The sequence below is a fragment of the Cantharellus anzutake genome (assembly GCF_015039405.1).
Source record: "Cantharellus anzutake strain C23 chromosome Unknown EI90scaffold_142, whole genome shotgun sequence".
Taxonomy (NCBI): domain Eukaryota; kingdom Fungi; phylum Basidiomycota; class Agaricomycetes; order Cantharellales; family Hydnaceae; genus Cantharellus; species Cantharellus anzutake.
The window spans coordinates 137,799-154,611 of record NW_024067092.1 but is presented as its reverse complement, the minus strand read 5'-3'; the positions used below and the strand labels follow the sequence as shown (position 1 = coordinate 154,611).

Here is a 16,813-nt window from a genome sequence, read left to right as displayed (position 1 = left end):
TCTGTTGCAAGTAGCCTTGCCCCGTATATAGAGCTGACCGTGCGTGCATACACATATCACTCACATCGCATATTCCAACAGCTCAGCATAACCTAAAGCTCGGGCCGAAGGAACAACCCCAAAAAGAGTTCGGCACAAGCCATGGACTCGATGTCGAATCTCACCCAGCTCGACAGCCTCTCTAGCTGCCACATCCATGCATGCAGTCTCAACAACATCGCGTTACTAGACAACCGAACTTGACCTGAATCCGAATCTCCCCAGCAATATTACCCTTGAACGAAGAGTGCGAACCCGTTTCGGCCAATTCCCCAACGCTTAGCCTGTCATACCGGTGTTAGGTCGTGTTGCAGCAAACTCTTTGGTCCTGGGGGTGGTGTGATTAACTCGCAATTGGGAATATGGCTGGAGGTTGTTGTCAAGGTATCTTTAGGTCCGTTGACGCAAACTGCTCGTTCGCTCAAATGTCCTCGGCCCTCCATGCATGTTCGAATTCCGGAAAATAAGTAGTTGTGAATGAGGGAGAGTTTAATTTTTCTTCAGCGCCGAGATTGTCAGTGCCGGCCGGGCGCGGGTTTGAGCGCAACGGCCATCCGTGCTTGGTTGGCCTGAGCATTATGTACATACATAAGCGCTTTTACTTACATATCGCGTACAGGTCTATCTATAGATCGATAGAGGCTGGTATCCTGCCTAGAGCAAGTACTGTACAAGGGGTGTTAGCAAAATCAAGATCCGGTCGCTTATTTATAAGTCTTTTCAGTCGCAGACAAATCAGAAACGAGCGCTGATTTTTTGACTCGCGCTCGATCATTGGCCCGCCTATTGTAATCCTTTCCTTTGTTGCATGATCCAGGCGTCTGCATGTTTAGGCCGCCAACCCATATTCCTGAATGAGACTAGTGGCGTCAAACTCAATTGATGACGCGTGGAGGTAAGTCAGAGTCATTTACCATTTCAAGCCAACCTTCATCGCAAATTCTACAAAAAAAAAAAACATCGTCCTGAGCTTCTGGGGACGACGCCCCCCCCCTTCTCTCTCTTCCTCTGCTGACACGCTCGCTTCTTGCATTGATCGTATATAGAGCTCACAAGGTTGACACGCCCCCCGCACGCGCTCGTGTAGACGATAACCCTTAGACGTTCCGACAGCTTAGAAAAAAAGTGAACATTGTTAGCTCGTCCTCCCTCCCCCACACACACATACACACCCTTTGATTCGCTCGCAGCAAAAAGGAAAAGGATCTTGGGCGCTCTCCGTCGTTTAGAGGTGTTAGACACACCGTGTGCTTATAATAATGGATCAAACATCGACGTATTTGTCATCATCATCATCATCATCATCGGGCTCACCGCGCCATTGCCACACGATACCCACCTCTACTTCCATGCTTGCCACTACCACCACTACAACCATCAATGCAGACCACGATCTCGACGATCTCGAAAAGCAAACAACGTCGACGGCTGTGCCATTGCCTTCACAAATTCTCCATACGCTCGGGCAAGCCTTCTCAACACTCCTCGTCTTCCTTCGCCATCTACTTGCCTTAGGACGGCTGTTAGTAAGGATTTTAAGGAGGGAAGGGAGGAGAGATAGAAGCGGTGGTGATAGCAATACTTTGCCTTCTACAAGGATGAGTGGTAGCCTCGGTTCACCCTCACCTTTACTCTCATCTTCTCCTTCAACTTCTACGTTGCCTGCTTCACCTAGATCACCGACATTCCTCCCTTCATCGCCCACTCATCATATTCAATTTCCAGCGGAAACACAAGCACAGGCACAGGCACAAACACAAACACAAACACAAACACCAACCGAGCGGACACGCCTTCTGAGCATGGACTCAACTTCCACAACCTCAACGAATTCACCTCCCTCTTCTCCGCGATCATCTCCCATCCACATCCAGACTCTTCGCTCAGCGCTCAAAAAAACTTCATCCCCGGGCAGGACGACGACGTCGTCCTCCTCCGCACCTCATCTCACACCTCCCCTTCCAGTCCCCCTTCCTCTCGATACTCCTTCCCTGACTTCTTCCGCTTCTTCCATCATCTCCCCTTCAGCATCCTCGAGTAGTCTCGCAACTTTTACACCCACTGGATCAACAACGCCGATCCCAATCGACATTGGCAGCAACCACCACCGCAATAATGACGTAAGAAAAAACGTCCGATTCAGTGACGAAGATGATTTTAGGGTGTATGAAATTGAAAGTTGGGAAGCCAGGGAGAAGAGGATTTGGGGTAAACATACTGCTGAGGAAGGAGGATTAGGGAAATGGAAGAAGATTGGTCAGACGATCATTTGGCAGGTGCGTTGTTTTTTCTTCCTGATCTGAGCTTCGAGATGAGAGACCGGGAGCTCAACTGTGTTCATGTTTTTACTAGGACGCACATCCGAAACGTGTTGCTACAAAAAACTCCTCATCATCATTATTTGGGCGAGGTGCCATGAACCAAAATGACTCGGGGAATTCTTATCCTTATGAGCGAGACGACGATGACGACGATGACGATGACGACGATGATGACGATGACGACGACGAAGATGAAGATGACGAGACGTCATCATTATGGCGGTGGTGGTTACCTTGGTCATCCACATCTTCCTCAAACAAAAAATCCCGCACTGCCTCTTCCACCTCATCCTTCCACACTTGGTTACCAACCCATCCTTACAGCCACAGGTCCCTTTCTTCGCATTCCTACTCGACGCGATACGGCTCGTTGAGTTCGATGAGCGCTTCGAGTCCATCTTCTTTTGATTCGTATTCTTATGCTTCGTATAGTCCGCCTTATCATGGTGGGGCAGGAAGGAATTTGGTAGGGGTTGGGGCAGGTGGGTTTGGATTTGACGAACTGAGATGAGGCGGCCTCGGGTCGGGTCTTGTGTTTTCTGAGAACTTGCCTCCACGTCACCATCATCATCCTTTTAGCTCCATGTTCACACGTCAAAGCACATTTTTTTGTGTTGTTAATCATCGATCGATCACTGACATCATTTGCTTCTTTTTTTTTACTACCATGTAGCATGATTTTTGACTTGCTCAATGTTAGCTATATGTATATGTAGCTTTCCATCTTATGTAGTCGTACAATGCTGAGCTAGCTGCTTGCATCATGTATTTGGGATATATATGCCCACAGTACAGTACTGTGTATATGTCTACGTACAGACTGTTGTATATATGGATGGCGCAACCCACTTACATTTGAATTCAACAGCTAGGGATCCGATCGATCGGAGGGTTGAAACAATCATTCATTGTTACTCCATGGGGATCAACAGCGTCATGTCAAGCACTACATTATTAGCCTTCCCGTATTCGAGGTTTAATATTCTATTTCACACGACTTGGTCGCGACGGTAGCATCACTCAAGTGTAGTACTGTCTTGTGATTTTGCGCTAGTGAGGCAGTACTTGTGTCGAAATTTAGTCAAGTCAAGGGGGAGGCTAGAGCCGGCCTCGAATAGCGTACGGCAATGGTTTGACATCCCTGCTGTTCCTGATCCTTTCACACTGGGTTGTCCGGCACAACAAGCGCCGTCAGACTGGGTGCAACGAGTGTAATCGTGGGAAAACAGCGAATTTTTGAATTGCGGAGATTGCCAGGAACGTCGTTGTTCAAGTCCGATTTTGGCCTGGCTCTCCTCTCCCGTTAAAGTGAAGCAACCCAGTTAAGGACCAAATCTTGGACTTGACTCTTGCATGCGTAACTTCCGGGTCATTTGCAGTCGCGAGATGAGCCAACTGGCTTACTGGAACTCCTATATGTATTGGTGCAGGAGCCTCTGCCTACAATAATTCTCTCGCTGGTAGCGCGCACTAGCACTGTTGGTTCAATTAAGTGCATCTGTTCGTTGCGCGAGTTCGTTCTGAAGCTGTTTGGTCTATCTTTTAAAAATTCGAATGGAAAGACTGATGCGAAACTTTGGGAGGCGCAGATGTAAAAGTGGGGTTGAATGAATTGGCGAGCATGAAGCAACAGGGACGACAGGAGAAAGAGGCCATGCACATAGCGTGCATGCGATATAGAACAAATGAGTCCTGGACGCTGCTAAGCAATTGAACCCTTTCGACATGCCAACCGGCTGGTAATGTCACATGTGGTCACTAGCTCGTTCTGACTGCTCACACGGATATACTACTGTAAATATCAGTATCGCCTCTATTCCTAGCAAGCGCGAAGCCATATGCAATTACCCTATAATATGTATTCATTCTTAATCAAAGTGGATCCCACTTCGGCTTGTGCTCCGGTGGCGGCTTGGCTTATACATACAGTGGACGTACGTAAACACCCTCAACGTTGTCATTACTACCTTCCCACACTAGACCAAATGGCCTTTTTTTTATTGTGCATTATTGACGAACGAATGGTACGCGACTTGGGATAACTAGCAGCGCTCGACGTCGATCTGGACAGTCCGGGGAAGCGCTATCGCTACAGTGTCTGCCAAACGTCAATGATTGCTGTCTGACTGAATGCTGGTGATCGACTTCCCCCCCCCTCGGAATTGTTCTTCGGCATGCAACATATCAGATACCCTCTGGTGTCTTTTTGGACCACGTGTACATGTCCCATCGCTTTCAGCAATGTTCCCCATGCGATGTGTGTGGTGTGAATTTGGTGGCGTAGCCTCTAGCGAGGGGCGAACACTACGAGATTAGGTTTTTCCCACCGATGCGGGCTGTGTTGCCCCCCTCCATTCCATAGCATCTCTATGGATTCTGAAATGATTCCATGGGTGGAACGTCACGGCAAATTATACTTGCCCCCCCTGATCGTCCATTTGGAGCGTCCGAGCAGTGGCGATGTCAAGTGCGAATTCAGACTTAAAGGTCTTGGCCGCTCCATATTAGCCTTTCTGCCATACGCTGGTCAGCAAACCCACCTGTGGGCAAAATCGGCGGGTCACTGCTTCAATATCTCGATCCCACAGTGAAGGAGATCATTCTTGTTGTGACATACCCCATGTCGATTCCGATCCCACCCCCCGGGGGGGAGGGGTATTCGATCCGCTCATGCCATCCCCTCCACTTGAGAAAGGAAGCTCGACACCCGCTGCCTTCCAGTCAACGGGCCCGCCCACCGCTACACACAGACGCTGGAACTTCTACGTCACGCCATGATGCCATATCGCCATCAGCCCACCAATGCATGCAAACGCACGTTCTCCCTCCAATTTTACGCCAATCATCATCATCACTCGGGGGGAGGCATATGAAGAAGTCTTCATTGTCGTGGTTGTTCATTCTGTGTACCTGACTAGGTGCCCCCCGCATATATATATATATGGCGTACTAACTAAGGGAACGGGTGCTGGGATGGGAAACGAATGATAAACATTATACATAAAAGGGCGGCGTGGCAGGCCCGTATCCGAGGAAAACGGCAGTGTGGAGAATATTACACTGAGTATGGCACGAGGTCAGCTTGCAAAAAGGGACCTACATAAGGGACTGAAGGATATTCAAAGGGTGAGTTGTGGTTGAACTAAAGCGGCCTCGGGCCTCTCAGTCCCGTTGTTCGGGCGGGAGTGATACGTTCCTGGCACAATGCAGCAGGCTTACATAGGTAAATATTATAGAAGCCAGTAATCGTCCATTCAACGAATCGATTTTGGGACGACAGCTTCAATTTTAAGGGTGCCACAATGCTGGAAGGTGTAGGCAGGAGCCGAGCAAGGATGGGATAAGTACAATATACGGGTTTGCTCGGCAAGCCCCCGGGTGTTTCGGAGACGGCGAGAATGACTATACTGTGCTACTGTGAGTAGCTCTGATATGATGGTTGGGGACCACGCTGTCACGGATTACCCCGCCGCCCATGGCGGGATCGCTTTAGCTTTGACCGAAATGAACGACAGTACCCGGCAACTGGCGTGCGCCGACACTTCGAACTTATGCAATACTTGCTAGCTGTTCATTTTTTGGCACGCCAATTCCAATTATTCGTTATTTTGTTCACTGTCTTACACCATGCATGAGAAAACCCCACTTTCGCTGCTGGCAGCCCCGTTCGAAGCCCCCTCGATTGGCCATCCTTTCGATTGACCGAGCTACCTTGCGCGATATGACAGGGGTCAACAAATCCGTGCGCTTGTATATGAAAGATATTTGAATCGTCAGCTCTTAGGTCGACTAAGCATCAAATGGTACATAATAGGAAATGAAATTCATGTAGAATTTTTCCCAGCAACTCATTTTATTGTAAAGTTGAATTCACGTACCTGTTGTCTCACTGCCAAAAAAAACAAAAAGCAAAAATCGTATGGTGGCTTCAGTGTGCTTCCCCCCTTTTTGTATCTATTACGAAAGCCTTTCCCCCAAAACCTTCCAGCTCCTATTCATCGCCCTTGGGCCTTGATGTTCGGTACCCGCTTTTGGTTCATGATAATGAGACCCTTATCTCAATTCACAAATGTGTTGAATCCGAACATCTGCTTAACCAACTCACCTGTATCGATCTGCGACCTAGCTAGCTGCGAGAGGGGGTTGGATTATACACCATGCACACTAAGCCGTTGTGACGTCGGGTTTCACATCCAAGCGATTGGGATGCATGATTCAGCCAGTACTAATAGTAGAGGCTGGTAACCTGCCTAATGATTCAGCAGGTTCCGTACTGACATGATTCACAAGCGGCTTTGCGCGTATATGGCTCTACTCATCACATCAACAATTGAATGATAGACATTGGGGGTCCTATAACTTTGCACCGCCCCCCGTAGTCAAGGGGCTCCCGCGAGATCCGGCCAACTCCACGCCGACATGACCAATCAATCCCGTTACTTGTCCCCAGGCGAATGCCCATACACAGAAGCAAAAAAATGAGCAAGGGTCAATGCCGCGTTCTTGCGTATTTAGATAAGGGGACGAAGAAACAGGTCGTCATCCTGTAGTTCGAACCGGCCATGTCCTCTGAGAGTGCACTGAAAACTCTCTACGATTTCATTATCATCGGGGGTACGTTTTCATGCTACTTATGTGCCGAGATCATCGCGCTCAGTGTTTACGATGTATTATGCAGCTGGCACCGCGGGGGCTGTCCTCGGGACGCGTCTATCGGAGAATCCTGATTTCAAAGTCCTCGTGCTTGAGGCTGGCACAGAGTAAGTTTTGGTCAGTATTTGTGCGTGCCGGAATTTGCACTCTCAGTTGTTCCTCCTCCAAATTTAGCGCGCCAAACACTCCGGCGTGGAATGTCCCGGTATTTGCTCCGCAACCAGCGTTCGGCACAGAGGGGCTGTGGCGTTATCAGAGCGAGCCTCAAATCGGCCTCAACAACAGAGTAGTCCCATTCCCACGTGGAAAAGTGGTCGGCGGGACATCAATGGTGAGTGAGCGATTCCAATCTCTATTAAGCTCGATGATGGTACTGAAGACAATATTGATGTAGATCAACTTCATGTTCTATACTCGTGGGTCGTTCGAAGAGTACGACAGAATCGCCAATATCACCGGCGATCAACGTTGGTCGTGGGATAATATCCTCTCATTCTCCCAAAAGGTTCGGACATTCGTCCCCCTCGTTCCGACTTAATCTTATCCGCCCCCTCCCCCCTTCGCTCTTAGTCCGAAACCCGCAAACTCCCCACCAGTGGTCACGACTACACCGGGGATTATAATCCCGCCGTCTATGGAGACAAAGGCCCCATACTCATCTCCCTTCCTAATTACCCAACTCCTTTCGCCGACAGGGTTAAACAAGGTATGCCTCATCAACGTCAATTTCTGTGTCACACGGATGTTTTCATATATATCAATGTCCAATCATAGCTGCATTCGAGCACCCGGACTTCAGCTGGAACTCCGACGCCAACTCTGGGAAACCTCTCGGTATTGGCAGAATGTTTGGAACCATAGGAACAGGCGTTAGGAGTGCTTCAAGAAACTACTTCAAGGCGGTTGGGGCCCGACCGAACTTGAATTTGTTACGGAACGCCCAAGTCACCAGAATATTGTTCACTGAGGGTGAAGTACCAGTTGTGACTGGCGTTGAGTTTACCAAAGGCCCAAATGGTAAATGATCCTTGGATTGCATTAGGGAGTGATTTTATTAATTGCTTGGTGATGTAATTTGGATTCTAGGCCCAAAGACCGTCGTTCATGTCTCTAAAGAAGTCATTCTTTCTGCTGGTTCCATCAACTCTCCCCAAATCCTTCTGCTCTCAGGCGTTGGTCCACAGTCAGAACTCGAAGCGTTGGGGATCAAAGTGGTTAAGGACCACCCCGAAGTGGGCAAGAACTTGCAAGACCACACACTGCTTTTAAACAACGTGAGTTCCGGCCTCCTGAATTTTAGGTTGGAAGGTCATATTTTTCGGGAGAAAGTGGTATATAAATGACAATGGAACAAGAGACGAGCTCTCCCATGATCCTGCCTTCGCTCAACAACAAGAAATTTTGTACGACACAAACAAAACCGGTAAAATCAACTCCCCCTTCCCCCCATTCAGGCGAAGCAACCACATACTGAACCATCCATTTTAGGCCGTTTGTCCAACACAATCGCTCAATTGATTGGGTTCTTCCGTTTGCCTTCTGATGATCCCATCTGGTCGCAACCCGGCGTCGTCGATGATTCCCCAGGTCCAAATTCACCAAACTTTGAATTCATCATGGATGACGGATTCGCGAGTACACTCTATCCCCAACCCTCGGAGGGGAATTTCATGACTATGGCGACTGTCAACTTGTCTCCTAGCTCTAGGGGAAGCGTGAAACTTAGGTCAAGCAATCCTTTCGACGCTCCCGTGATCGATCCTGCAATCTTCACAAAGGAGCCCGATCTCCACACCGCCGTGGCCGGTAAGCTTAGGCTTCCCTCACAACATCACCCTCCAGAGGCGTGGCCGAGGCTGAGGTTTATTCTTTCCATAGCCCTCAAGCACGCACGAGACTTCCTGACTGCGCCCGTTTTCAAAGACTATGTTCTAGGTGAATGGGGCCCTTTAGCTCAGGCACAGACGGATGAAGCGATCATACAGTATATTCGCAACAATACGGGTGTGTGTGCGTGATACGAGGATTTTGATCTGGGGTGCTGACGTTTGCTTTCATCTTTCCAGTTTCCGCTTTCCACCCTACCAGTAGGTTCTGATCATTGGGTTAAGCGAATGATTGATTTGATCTCGTTTCTTGTTCACTACTAGGCACGCTTGTCATTTCGGCTAAGGACAGTCCTGAGGGTGTTGTTAACCCTGACCTAACCGTGAAGGGAATTAAGAAGCTTCGCGTCGTCGATGCTAGTATTTTTGTGCGTGCCTTTGCCTTTGCTGGATCACGTCGCTTAATGACCTGTGGTTTTTCTAGCCTTTCGTACCTACAGCCCACCCCCAGATTCCAATCTATGCGATTGCAGAGCTTGCCTCGGAGATCATTGTGGGAGATTACAAGTAAATGGCGGAACCCAAGCTAAATAAATGTATATTGTTGTCAGCAATACCTGAGCACGATATCGCGATAGGATAGATATCATGAGTATATACACCAAGAGAGATGAGAAAGTATGAAGCGACTTGCCTGAGCATGATATGGCCATAATTGCCATCCATCAAACGAGAGAGAGGAACTCGCGTCCTTTGTGGGGGGCGCGAGTGAAGATGGTTTGGGCATAGATCGAATGCCCGACCCGAGAGGGAGGAGGCGGCATAGGGTAATCACCCATATGCAGTTTTGAAATCTTGGAGGCGGCCGAGTTAGCCGCCCTACGAGCCTTTGCCTCGTTGGAGGTATGGTGTCTCCACAACGACAGCAGGACGTATTTCATCCCTGCCTCGCCGAGGACCTCAGGCGTCTTTTGGACGTACCCATACCTCTTGTCGAAGTCGTCCGCCGAAGCCCATTCTTGAACAGTATCGAGCGTGAAGGTTTCTAACTTCGGCTGAGGTGTCGTCGATGACCCCAGCCGCTTCAACTTGCTGGTTGATCCACTTGAGGTCGACCAAGAATTTGAACCCTGAGTGCGATAGTCCATAGTCTAAAAACCAAACCATCACCACCCGCCATCCCGCTGCGATAACCCGTACAACCTATCTGAACTAACCCATGCCACAACCAAATGAGTATTATCCATGTCATACGTAATTGCGTGGCCAATTTGTCCGCTGATCCAAGACAGAAATGTCGCTGCCCAATCTCCACCCTGACACGGCCACAGCATCCAGGCAAGAAACCCGCCACGCCCTAAAGAATCTCATAGAATCCACTCCCCCCGTTGGGATCAATGGACACCACTATGCCCCAATGCAACCCCCGGTCCACCTGTAACACTCTGAACTAGGGGTGCCGTGGTCCAGTCTTGGGGTGACGTTTTGAGGACCAGAACCGGGACCGGTCCCAGAACTTAGCTGTCATGTCGAACCAGGACCGAACCATAATCGAACCGGACCGAACCACAGTTACGGTTCTCTTACGGCACAGTGGGAATTAGAGTCGCGTAAAAAACTATTTTAAAGATGGTAAAATACCTTCACTTTTACGATGATTCAAATAGTACTTTACCACTAAGACTATGGTCCTTTATGTCCGAAAAGTTACAGATCCGCTGCATCACGTGATATCCATTGCAACGCGTTGCTATGCATCTCAATGACTTACAATGCCTCAGCCAAATGTTACAATGCATGTACCAAATGCCATTTCATGGTGTATGACATTGTAAATGACCCCTGTATTTGTGTAGCAACAAACCAACAGATGTATTTTAATTTATAGAAAGTTGAATGGATATTTAAGGTTGGTGTGTGGGTGCCGACCCAGTGATGGTAGAAAGTGAAATCCCTTTACCTGACCCTGCACCATACATAAGTAAATACAGTTGTTTAGAGTGAGGAATAGTGATAAAGATGATTAAAAAAAATGAATGCACAGTGTAGGGGGATGACCTACCATACCTTACACTGCCGGTTTTTGCGGTGTTCACCTTATATGAGTTCCCCACATGCAAAGACCCCCAAGACATTTATATTGGCTGTGCCCAAATTCTAAAATCGGTGCAACTCATCATGGAGTGATGATCTTGGGCTCATAAAATAAAGAAAATTAAGTTACCTGGGATTGCTAAGTTTCATGTCAGAGATGGGCCAGATCAGGACCGCACTGGAGCCTCTTTGCCAAAAGGCTGACATTGACTGACCACTCAGTCAACTTGGATGGTGATATCTATACTGGAAAAATAGTCGCATGGCTATGGAAAGTCAAAGTCTATGAGGGAATAGTCCAACTCAGCCTCAAGTGTGATGACTATTGTCATATCCCAGAATCCTGACCCCACATTACCCCACTTCTCTACACCATGTCAGGGCACACACCCTGACTAGCCTGGACCTGGACCCACTACACTTCCCATGTGCATTCCTGCACTGTGTTAGAACTGGGCGAGGGCAGACGATTCCGGAGGGGAACCGGAGACTTAGCAAGGAGGGACCTTGGCCTCAGCGACTCAAGGGAGCACTGTGCCATTGCTGTTTGTCCATTTGGTCCTTAATTTCAGAAGCGGTGAGCAGGGAGTCTCTAGGGGGCATTTCTAGTCGATTTTAGACTGAGGGTCCAAAATGAGTATGTACAAGCACCTGTATATAGTGGGGAGACAAAAGCACAAGGAAATCGAAGGGTGTTAGATTGGGTGGATTTGGACGACTCCGGAATGGAATCGGAGACTTATGTCACGACCCGGCAATTCCCACGGTCAGGTGATCGCTCCCCACACCTTCTCCCTCCTCCGCTTCGACCCCATCAACTCCGCTACCTGCCCAACGCTGCCTGAACAAGCCCGTCACCCTTCTCCGCCACTGCTACCTGTTTCCACGGCCTGTCATGGGCCTATGAGTCATTCCTTATCACGCTTGTTTTTCTTGATGGCCGTGCACGGTGTAGGAATATAAAAGTTACAACACTAAAACAACCAGAAACCATCACAAAAAATTGGATAAAAATCATACAACCTCCACGGACCAGAAATAAAAATAGGAATAAAATCATAACTCAACAAAATGAATTGAAATAAAATATCGGAAAAATAATGAAGAACAGAGTCGATGGATTGAGTATCTACGCGAACTTTCAAGTCTAGGGATTAAAAGATGGTTCAGAAAATGAAGAAAAACAGCAAATAAACTCACATGAAAACAAAAACAAGGTTTCCTGTATCAAATAAAATATTAGAAATTCGTGGTAATGTGGGAAAATAGTTTTACGAACGTACGAAACGAATGACAAAGAGAAATCGGAAGGAAATCAAGGCATTCATATAATGAAAAATGGTTGGGTACGAGGAAAAGATGAAAGAATTGGAAATATTTATACGAGAAAAATAGGAAAAAATATGAATATTTGTCGGTCTTAAAGAGTTAAAGTATAGGTCTGTGTACAACAAGATTTCATGTTAAAATCTGAAGAATTGAGGGAGAAACGGATTTAACAAGGTTAAAACACACTTGCAGAGAAGACTGGCTCAAACATCCTGAGTTTGTGGTTAAAACGGATGAGCTAGAAATGCGAAACTAAAGAGTTTGAGTCCAGGAACGAGGCATAATTTATCCAGAATTAATTGTAAGAAAATGGATGAGCTAATGCCAAAGCAATCTGGAGAACCTCAAAATTAAATCTTGGAAAATTCATATCTTCATAAATAATCCTCGTAGTTTACTGTTGTTTATACCGATGGAAAGCTACACCCTTAAGCTAACAAATAACCCCATGACATGTGACTTAGAATAAAGTGAGTAAACAAGGGTAAACAAGGTCATGATGGGTGTTAGGCAATGCAATTGGCTAATTCCCACACCAAAACTTCCAGAAAGTTCTAGAAGCAGAATGGGATGCTGATCGCTTACATAAGAGGATTGCTAAGCTCAATATAAGATTACTCAGCAATGTAAATAGTAAAGTGACATGTGAAAACAGAGCCCTTAGGAAAGGTATAAAAGACCACATTTTCTGGTCTGACCCCTCTTCCTTCTTTACTCCTCTCCCCTACATGCTCTGGCTCATAGGTCATAAGGCGTCCTAATAAAAATTAAGTTTTATTAGTATAAGTGTGCAGTTCAGATCACATCTGAGTAAAAGTGATCAACCCTCAGTAAAAAGTTAAGAAGAAGTTAAGAAATAGTGACGTTGAGTCAAGTCGGTTGGAGTCGCTCCGAGTTAAAAGTGACAAGACAGAGGTGAAACAACTAAAAATAGTAGGTCTATAGCGCGATTTTCGTGTGGAACAATCAGGTAGACAAGTGAATTGAACCCTGAGAGTTACATACACATACAAACAATTAGTAACACATACAAATATCAATACACAAAGCAACCAAAACGCTACAGTGGTTGAGTTAAAGTACCAATACTAACATATAAGTATCAGAAGAAAGAACAGCCTTTTATAGGATTTCTGTTCTCCTCCTTCAACGGTGAAGGAGAGAACAAAGGAAGGTCAGTTGGGAGGTTCAAACGAGACCACCACCAAGCTGTTCCCTGGTTCTTTAGTTAGGATGGGGAAGTGTACTAGTATTATTTATTGTAAATATAGTACCAATCTGAGTGTTTTGGCTAATTCTATTTTTATGGGTTAGTTTTAAAGTTCCTGGGAATTGACTTACAGATAAACCGAGCCCTGCGGAGCTGTTTCTTTATTGAAATTTCTTAATTTGTCTAGGTGTAATTCTGTGTAGCGTTGTTTAATTTGGATTTAAACTTGAATTTAATCTTCTACTTGGTGAAGTTTCAAAGATTCTATTCAGTTAATGAATTTGGATTGTGTCTGGAGTGTCCCTTGGGTTTGTTTTATTTTTGTCTTATTTTTATTGCTTGTTTTAACAGTAGCAAGATAACTGTTTTGTGTTTACACTTTGAAATCTGGAGTGTTAACCAGCTCTCCTGTTGAAATATCTACTTAATATTTCTCTCCTTAATTGCTGCCTTTTACTACAGTGGCAATCTTAACTGTATATCACTTTTTCGCACTGGAGTGACAACCAGAAATGCTTGAGAAAAATAATACTCTATTTTCTTACTTCTCTAAGGGGGGCGAAAAGTCGCAGAAAGGGTCTCCCTTTTATACTCCTTGGGTCACCTTCCTTTTTCACGCTCTACCTTCTATTTACAGGATTTATTTACAGTGTATTTTTCTCAAACTGAATAAAAAATGAAATTTTCACGCTATAGTTCTACTGCGCTTTTGCTGCACTGAACTGCGGTTCTACTGCGGTCAGACTGCGCCTAGAATCCTTATTGTCCTCCCTCGCCTAAGCTATTTTAATGGTTAATTAGAACTTGGCTGCGTGTTAGATACTGATCCGGGGTCGGGCACCGAAGGTCGCTGATGCGGACCGCTAAGGGCCGCGATGGCCGCGATGCCTCAGACAAGGCCCGAGGGTAGGGCATTTGGCCTCAGCAACTCTAAAGGGAGTGCTGTGCCCCCTAGTTGTCTCTTGGCCCTCATTTCGAACTTACTGGGGCTGCCTTGTTGGGGTCAGGGCTTGGGGCCATGGTCAAGTCGATATTAGAGCTAAGGTACTATAATGTAGTATACAGGATATATATATGAAGGTGGAATGAATAGAAGCGGACCCGGGCCGAAGGCCGAAGGGTCCGGAAGCAAATAGGAACAAAGAGCGGGGTTGGCCGCACAGCGGCCGGCAATGACCGAGGGTCAAAACAAACAATAACAGATAAATAAATGAAGGGGTGTAGGGCCGCGATAGCGGCGATGGTATCATAGCGGAGTAGGCGATGTCGTGGAGTCATGCTAGGTCGGTACCAGAGGCGGACTCGGGGCAGGGAGGTCGGTGTGGCTGTGGGGGAGTCGGCCAGGTGCAGGGGAGCCTAGGGGCAAGCGGGGAAGTGAGCAGGGGGTCCTCAGGGAGGATAGGGCTGAGGTTGGGGCTCGCGCTCACGCTCGCATAGCGGTAACGGGCTCGGGCGGCATCGGGACAGGCGGCTAACGGGCCGGAATGCACGGCCGTGACACTGCGCTGCATTTGCCGCAGTTACCTATTTCAAATTCCCTATATATACCATTAAATTTGCTATGACTCGATGATTCTGAATTCAAACTTCGCATTACTATGCGTACAGCTGTGCTGAGACCTTCAGCTGATTTATTCCATTTTTATTTAGTGACATTTAGTTAAAATGAGACTGAAATGGTAAATGAGTGAATTATTCAGGTTTAAAACTGAAAGAAAAAGTTGCTAGTAGTCAAGAATTGCTCAAACGAATGTGTTATAGCTCTCCACCTCATTAGAATATCGTTCCCTAAAATTCCCACCATGGTCTGTCGTAGTTTAGTGGTTTTCGTGAATTTCGTTCATATTCCCTGATTCCCCTTTGTATTATCACATCCTAATCCTCCATATGTATTGTTCGTTGTTATAGTAGGTTGTCCTTGAAGATATCATATTTTTATGTATTTTATTTAGGACTCTGGACCTCTTGAAGCTATTTTCCCGCGCGTTTTCAGGTTTCTAACTTCATGTCCCTATATCTCATTCATTTCTGGATGTTTTCTCACGTTCTTGGTATCATAAATTTTCATTTATTCCCACCTTTCCAATGGTACTAAGGTTGTGTCCTATTTCCTGGTATTCGTTGAGTTAGCAAAAGTTCGCATGCACATTCGGTAATCACGTGCGTCATTCCCATAGTCGTTCGTATGCGGGCGCCGTTTCCGTTTAATTGTTCGGGATTTATGATATGCACGGGTTTTTATTTCTTTCATATGGGCTTCTGTGATTTATTTCAGATTTTTCCCTCATGATCTAAGGTTGTTTTGCACTTTCTGTGCTTTGTTTTGACCGGGCTCTTCCTTATTTGGACAGAAATTGGTCTTCGCGATCTGCTGAAGTGCGGATCTCGGTTCCGACGGCCGGTTCCCTGTGCATCGCCACCCTCATGTGTCATTACACATGATGCGGATTTCTATATTCCCGTCATGGGTATAACTTCACAACGGCTGGACCGTTTGGGCTGAAAATTTGCATAACTATAGTTCCCCATTTTTAATAATTTCCGTGTAAATTTCGTTGTATGTTTTAATTATGGATCCTACGCAAACATCGTCTTTTCCCTGAGCTCGGACTTTTGATGTCGCTATTCCCGTTATTGGATATCTCATTAACGCATGATCCTTTTATTATGAAAATTTGGGAGGATTAAGATTAGATTCCTTCCTTTCTAATGGTCTATCAAGCTTGTCTCGGTCGTTACTGGTTAATTTTCGCGCTTGCCTTTTAGATATTGTCCTCGTTTTTCAGGAGTTTTAGTCATATCTCCGTCGTTTATGGGTAGTTTCCCCTGTAATTACTCTCATTGGGTCCGTTTGGGGGACATCTACATTTCCTATTATAAACACGACTTTGAATTTTGCATTAGTTCCTGAGGAATCCTTGTTCCGTGGTACTTCCATCCTTGGCTACGTGTGCGGACGTGGGAAAGTAGTTTCCGTGGAGGTTCTCTGATTGTTTTTATAGTCAAATCTTGGTCGATTGTCCTAATTCTTGTTTTAATATTTGCTATAAATTCCCCCGGGAATTCCGTCTTGTTGATGGTAAGCTTGAAGTATTTTTGCTATTTTTCTTTCTTTCGATTTATCGCGTATAGTCATAATAATTCGTAAAAATTCGTAAAAATTCGTGTCCCCCAGTTTTCTTATATCTACTTGTCGTATGAGGTTTTGTGATTTATCTGGCATATTTCCATAATGGGTTTCCATAGTGTGACCGTTATTTCTCCTACAACAGCCATCCTTCTCCCACACCCTTTGTTTGTTTTCGTTCCTTCTTAAGCCCGCCCACAATCTCCGTGAGATC

The 16,813-nt window shown here is 46.3% G+C and overlaps 4 protein-coding genes across 4 annotated transcripts; 2 read left to right on the top strand and 2 right to left on the bottom strand.

Annotated features, from left to right (window-relative positions):
• Positions 1 to 192: 192 nt before the first annotated feature.
• Positions 193 to 540, bottom strand: EI90DRAFT_3089365 (uncharacterized protein; the record flags this gene model as incomplete). The annotated part of the gene is given in 2 exon segments (XM_039062291.1): positions 193 to 331; positions 342 to 540. Coding segments are annotated over 2 exon segments (247 nt in total), but the record flags the coding sequence as incomplete, so codon positions are not given.
• A 758-nt stretch (positions 541 to 1,298) lies between these two features.
• EI90DRAFT_3135672 (uncharacterized protein) lies at positions 1,299 to 2,871 on the top strand (the record flags this gene model as incomplete). Its single annotated transcript, XM_039064739.1, has 2 exons — positions 1,299 to 2,315; positions 2,392 to 2,871. The coding sequence occupies 2 exons, from the start codon at positions 1,299 to 1,301 to the stop codon at positions 2,869 to 2,871; spliced, it is 1,497 nt and encodes a 498-aa protein (XP_038908742.1).
• A 4,051-nt stretch (positions 2,872 to 6,922) lies between these two features.
• On the top strand, positions 6,923 to 9,410 carry EI90DRAFT_3135671 (aryl-alcohol oxidase-like protein; the record flags this gene model as incomplete). The annotated part of the gene is made up of 13 exons (XM_039064738.1): positions 6,923 to 6,974; positions 7,039 to 7,120; positions 7,188 to 7,344; positions 7,408 to 7,518; positions 7,584 to 7,719; positions 7,788 to 8,030; positions 8,100 to 8,287; positions 8,343 to 8,436; positions 8,502 to 8,819; positions 8,892 to 9,017; positions 9,080 to 9,100; positions 9,164 to 9,267; positions 9,324 to 9,410. The coding sequence occupies 13 exons, from the start codon at positions 6,923 to 6,925 to the stop codon at positions 9,408 to 9,410; spliced, it is 1,719 nt and encodes a 572-aa protein (XP_038908741.1).
• EI90DRAFT_3089347 (uncharacterized protein) lies at positions 9,341 to 10,548 on the bottom strand. The gene is made up of 4 exons (XM_039062290.1): positions 10,481 to 10,548; positions 10,044 to 10,421; positions 9,534 to 9,990; positions 9,341 to 9,456 (listed from the first exon to the last, which is right to left on the bottom strand). Exons 2-3 carry the CDS (start codon positions 10,089 to 10,091, stop codon positions 9,565 to 9,567), a joined length of 474 nt encoding a protein of 157 aa, XP_038908740.1. The 5' UTR covers positions 10,092 to 10,421; positions 10,481 to 10,548; the 3' UTR covers positions 9,341 to 9,456; positions 9,534 to 9,564.
• Positions 10,549 to 16,813: the final 6,265 nt, after the last annotated feature.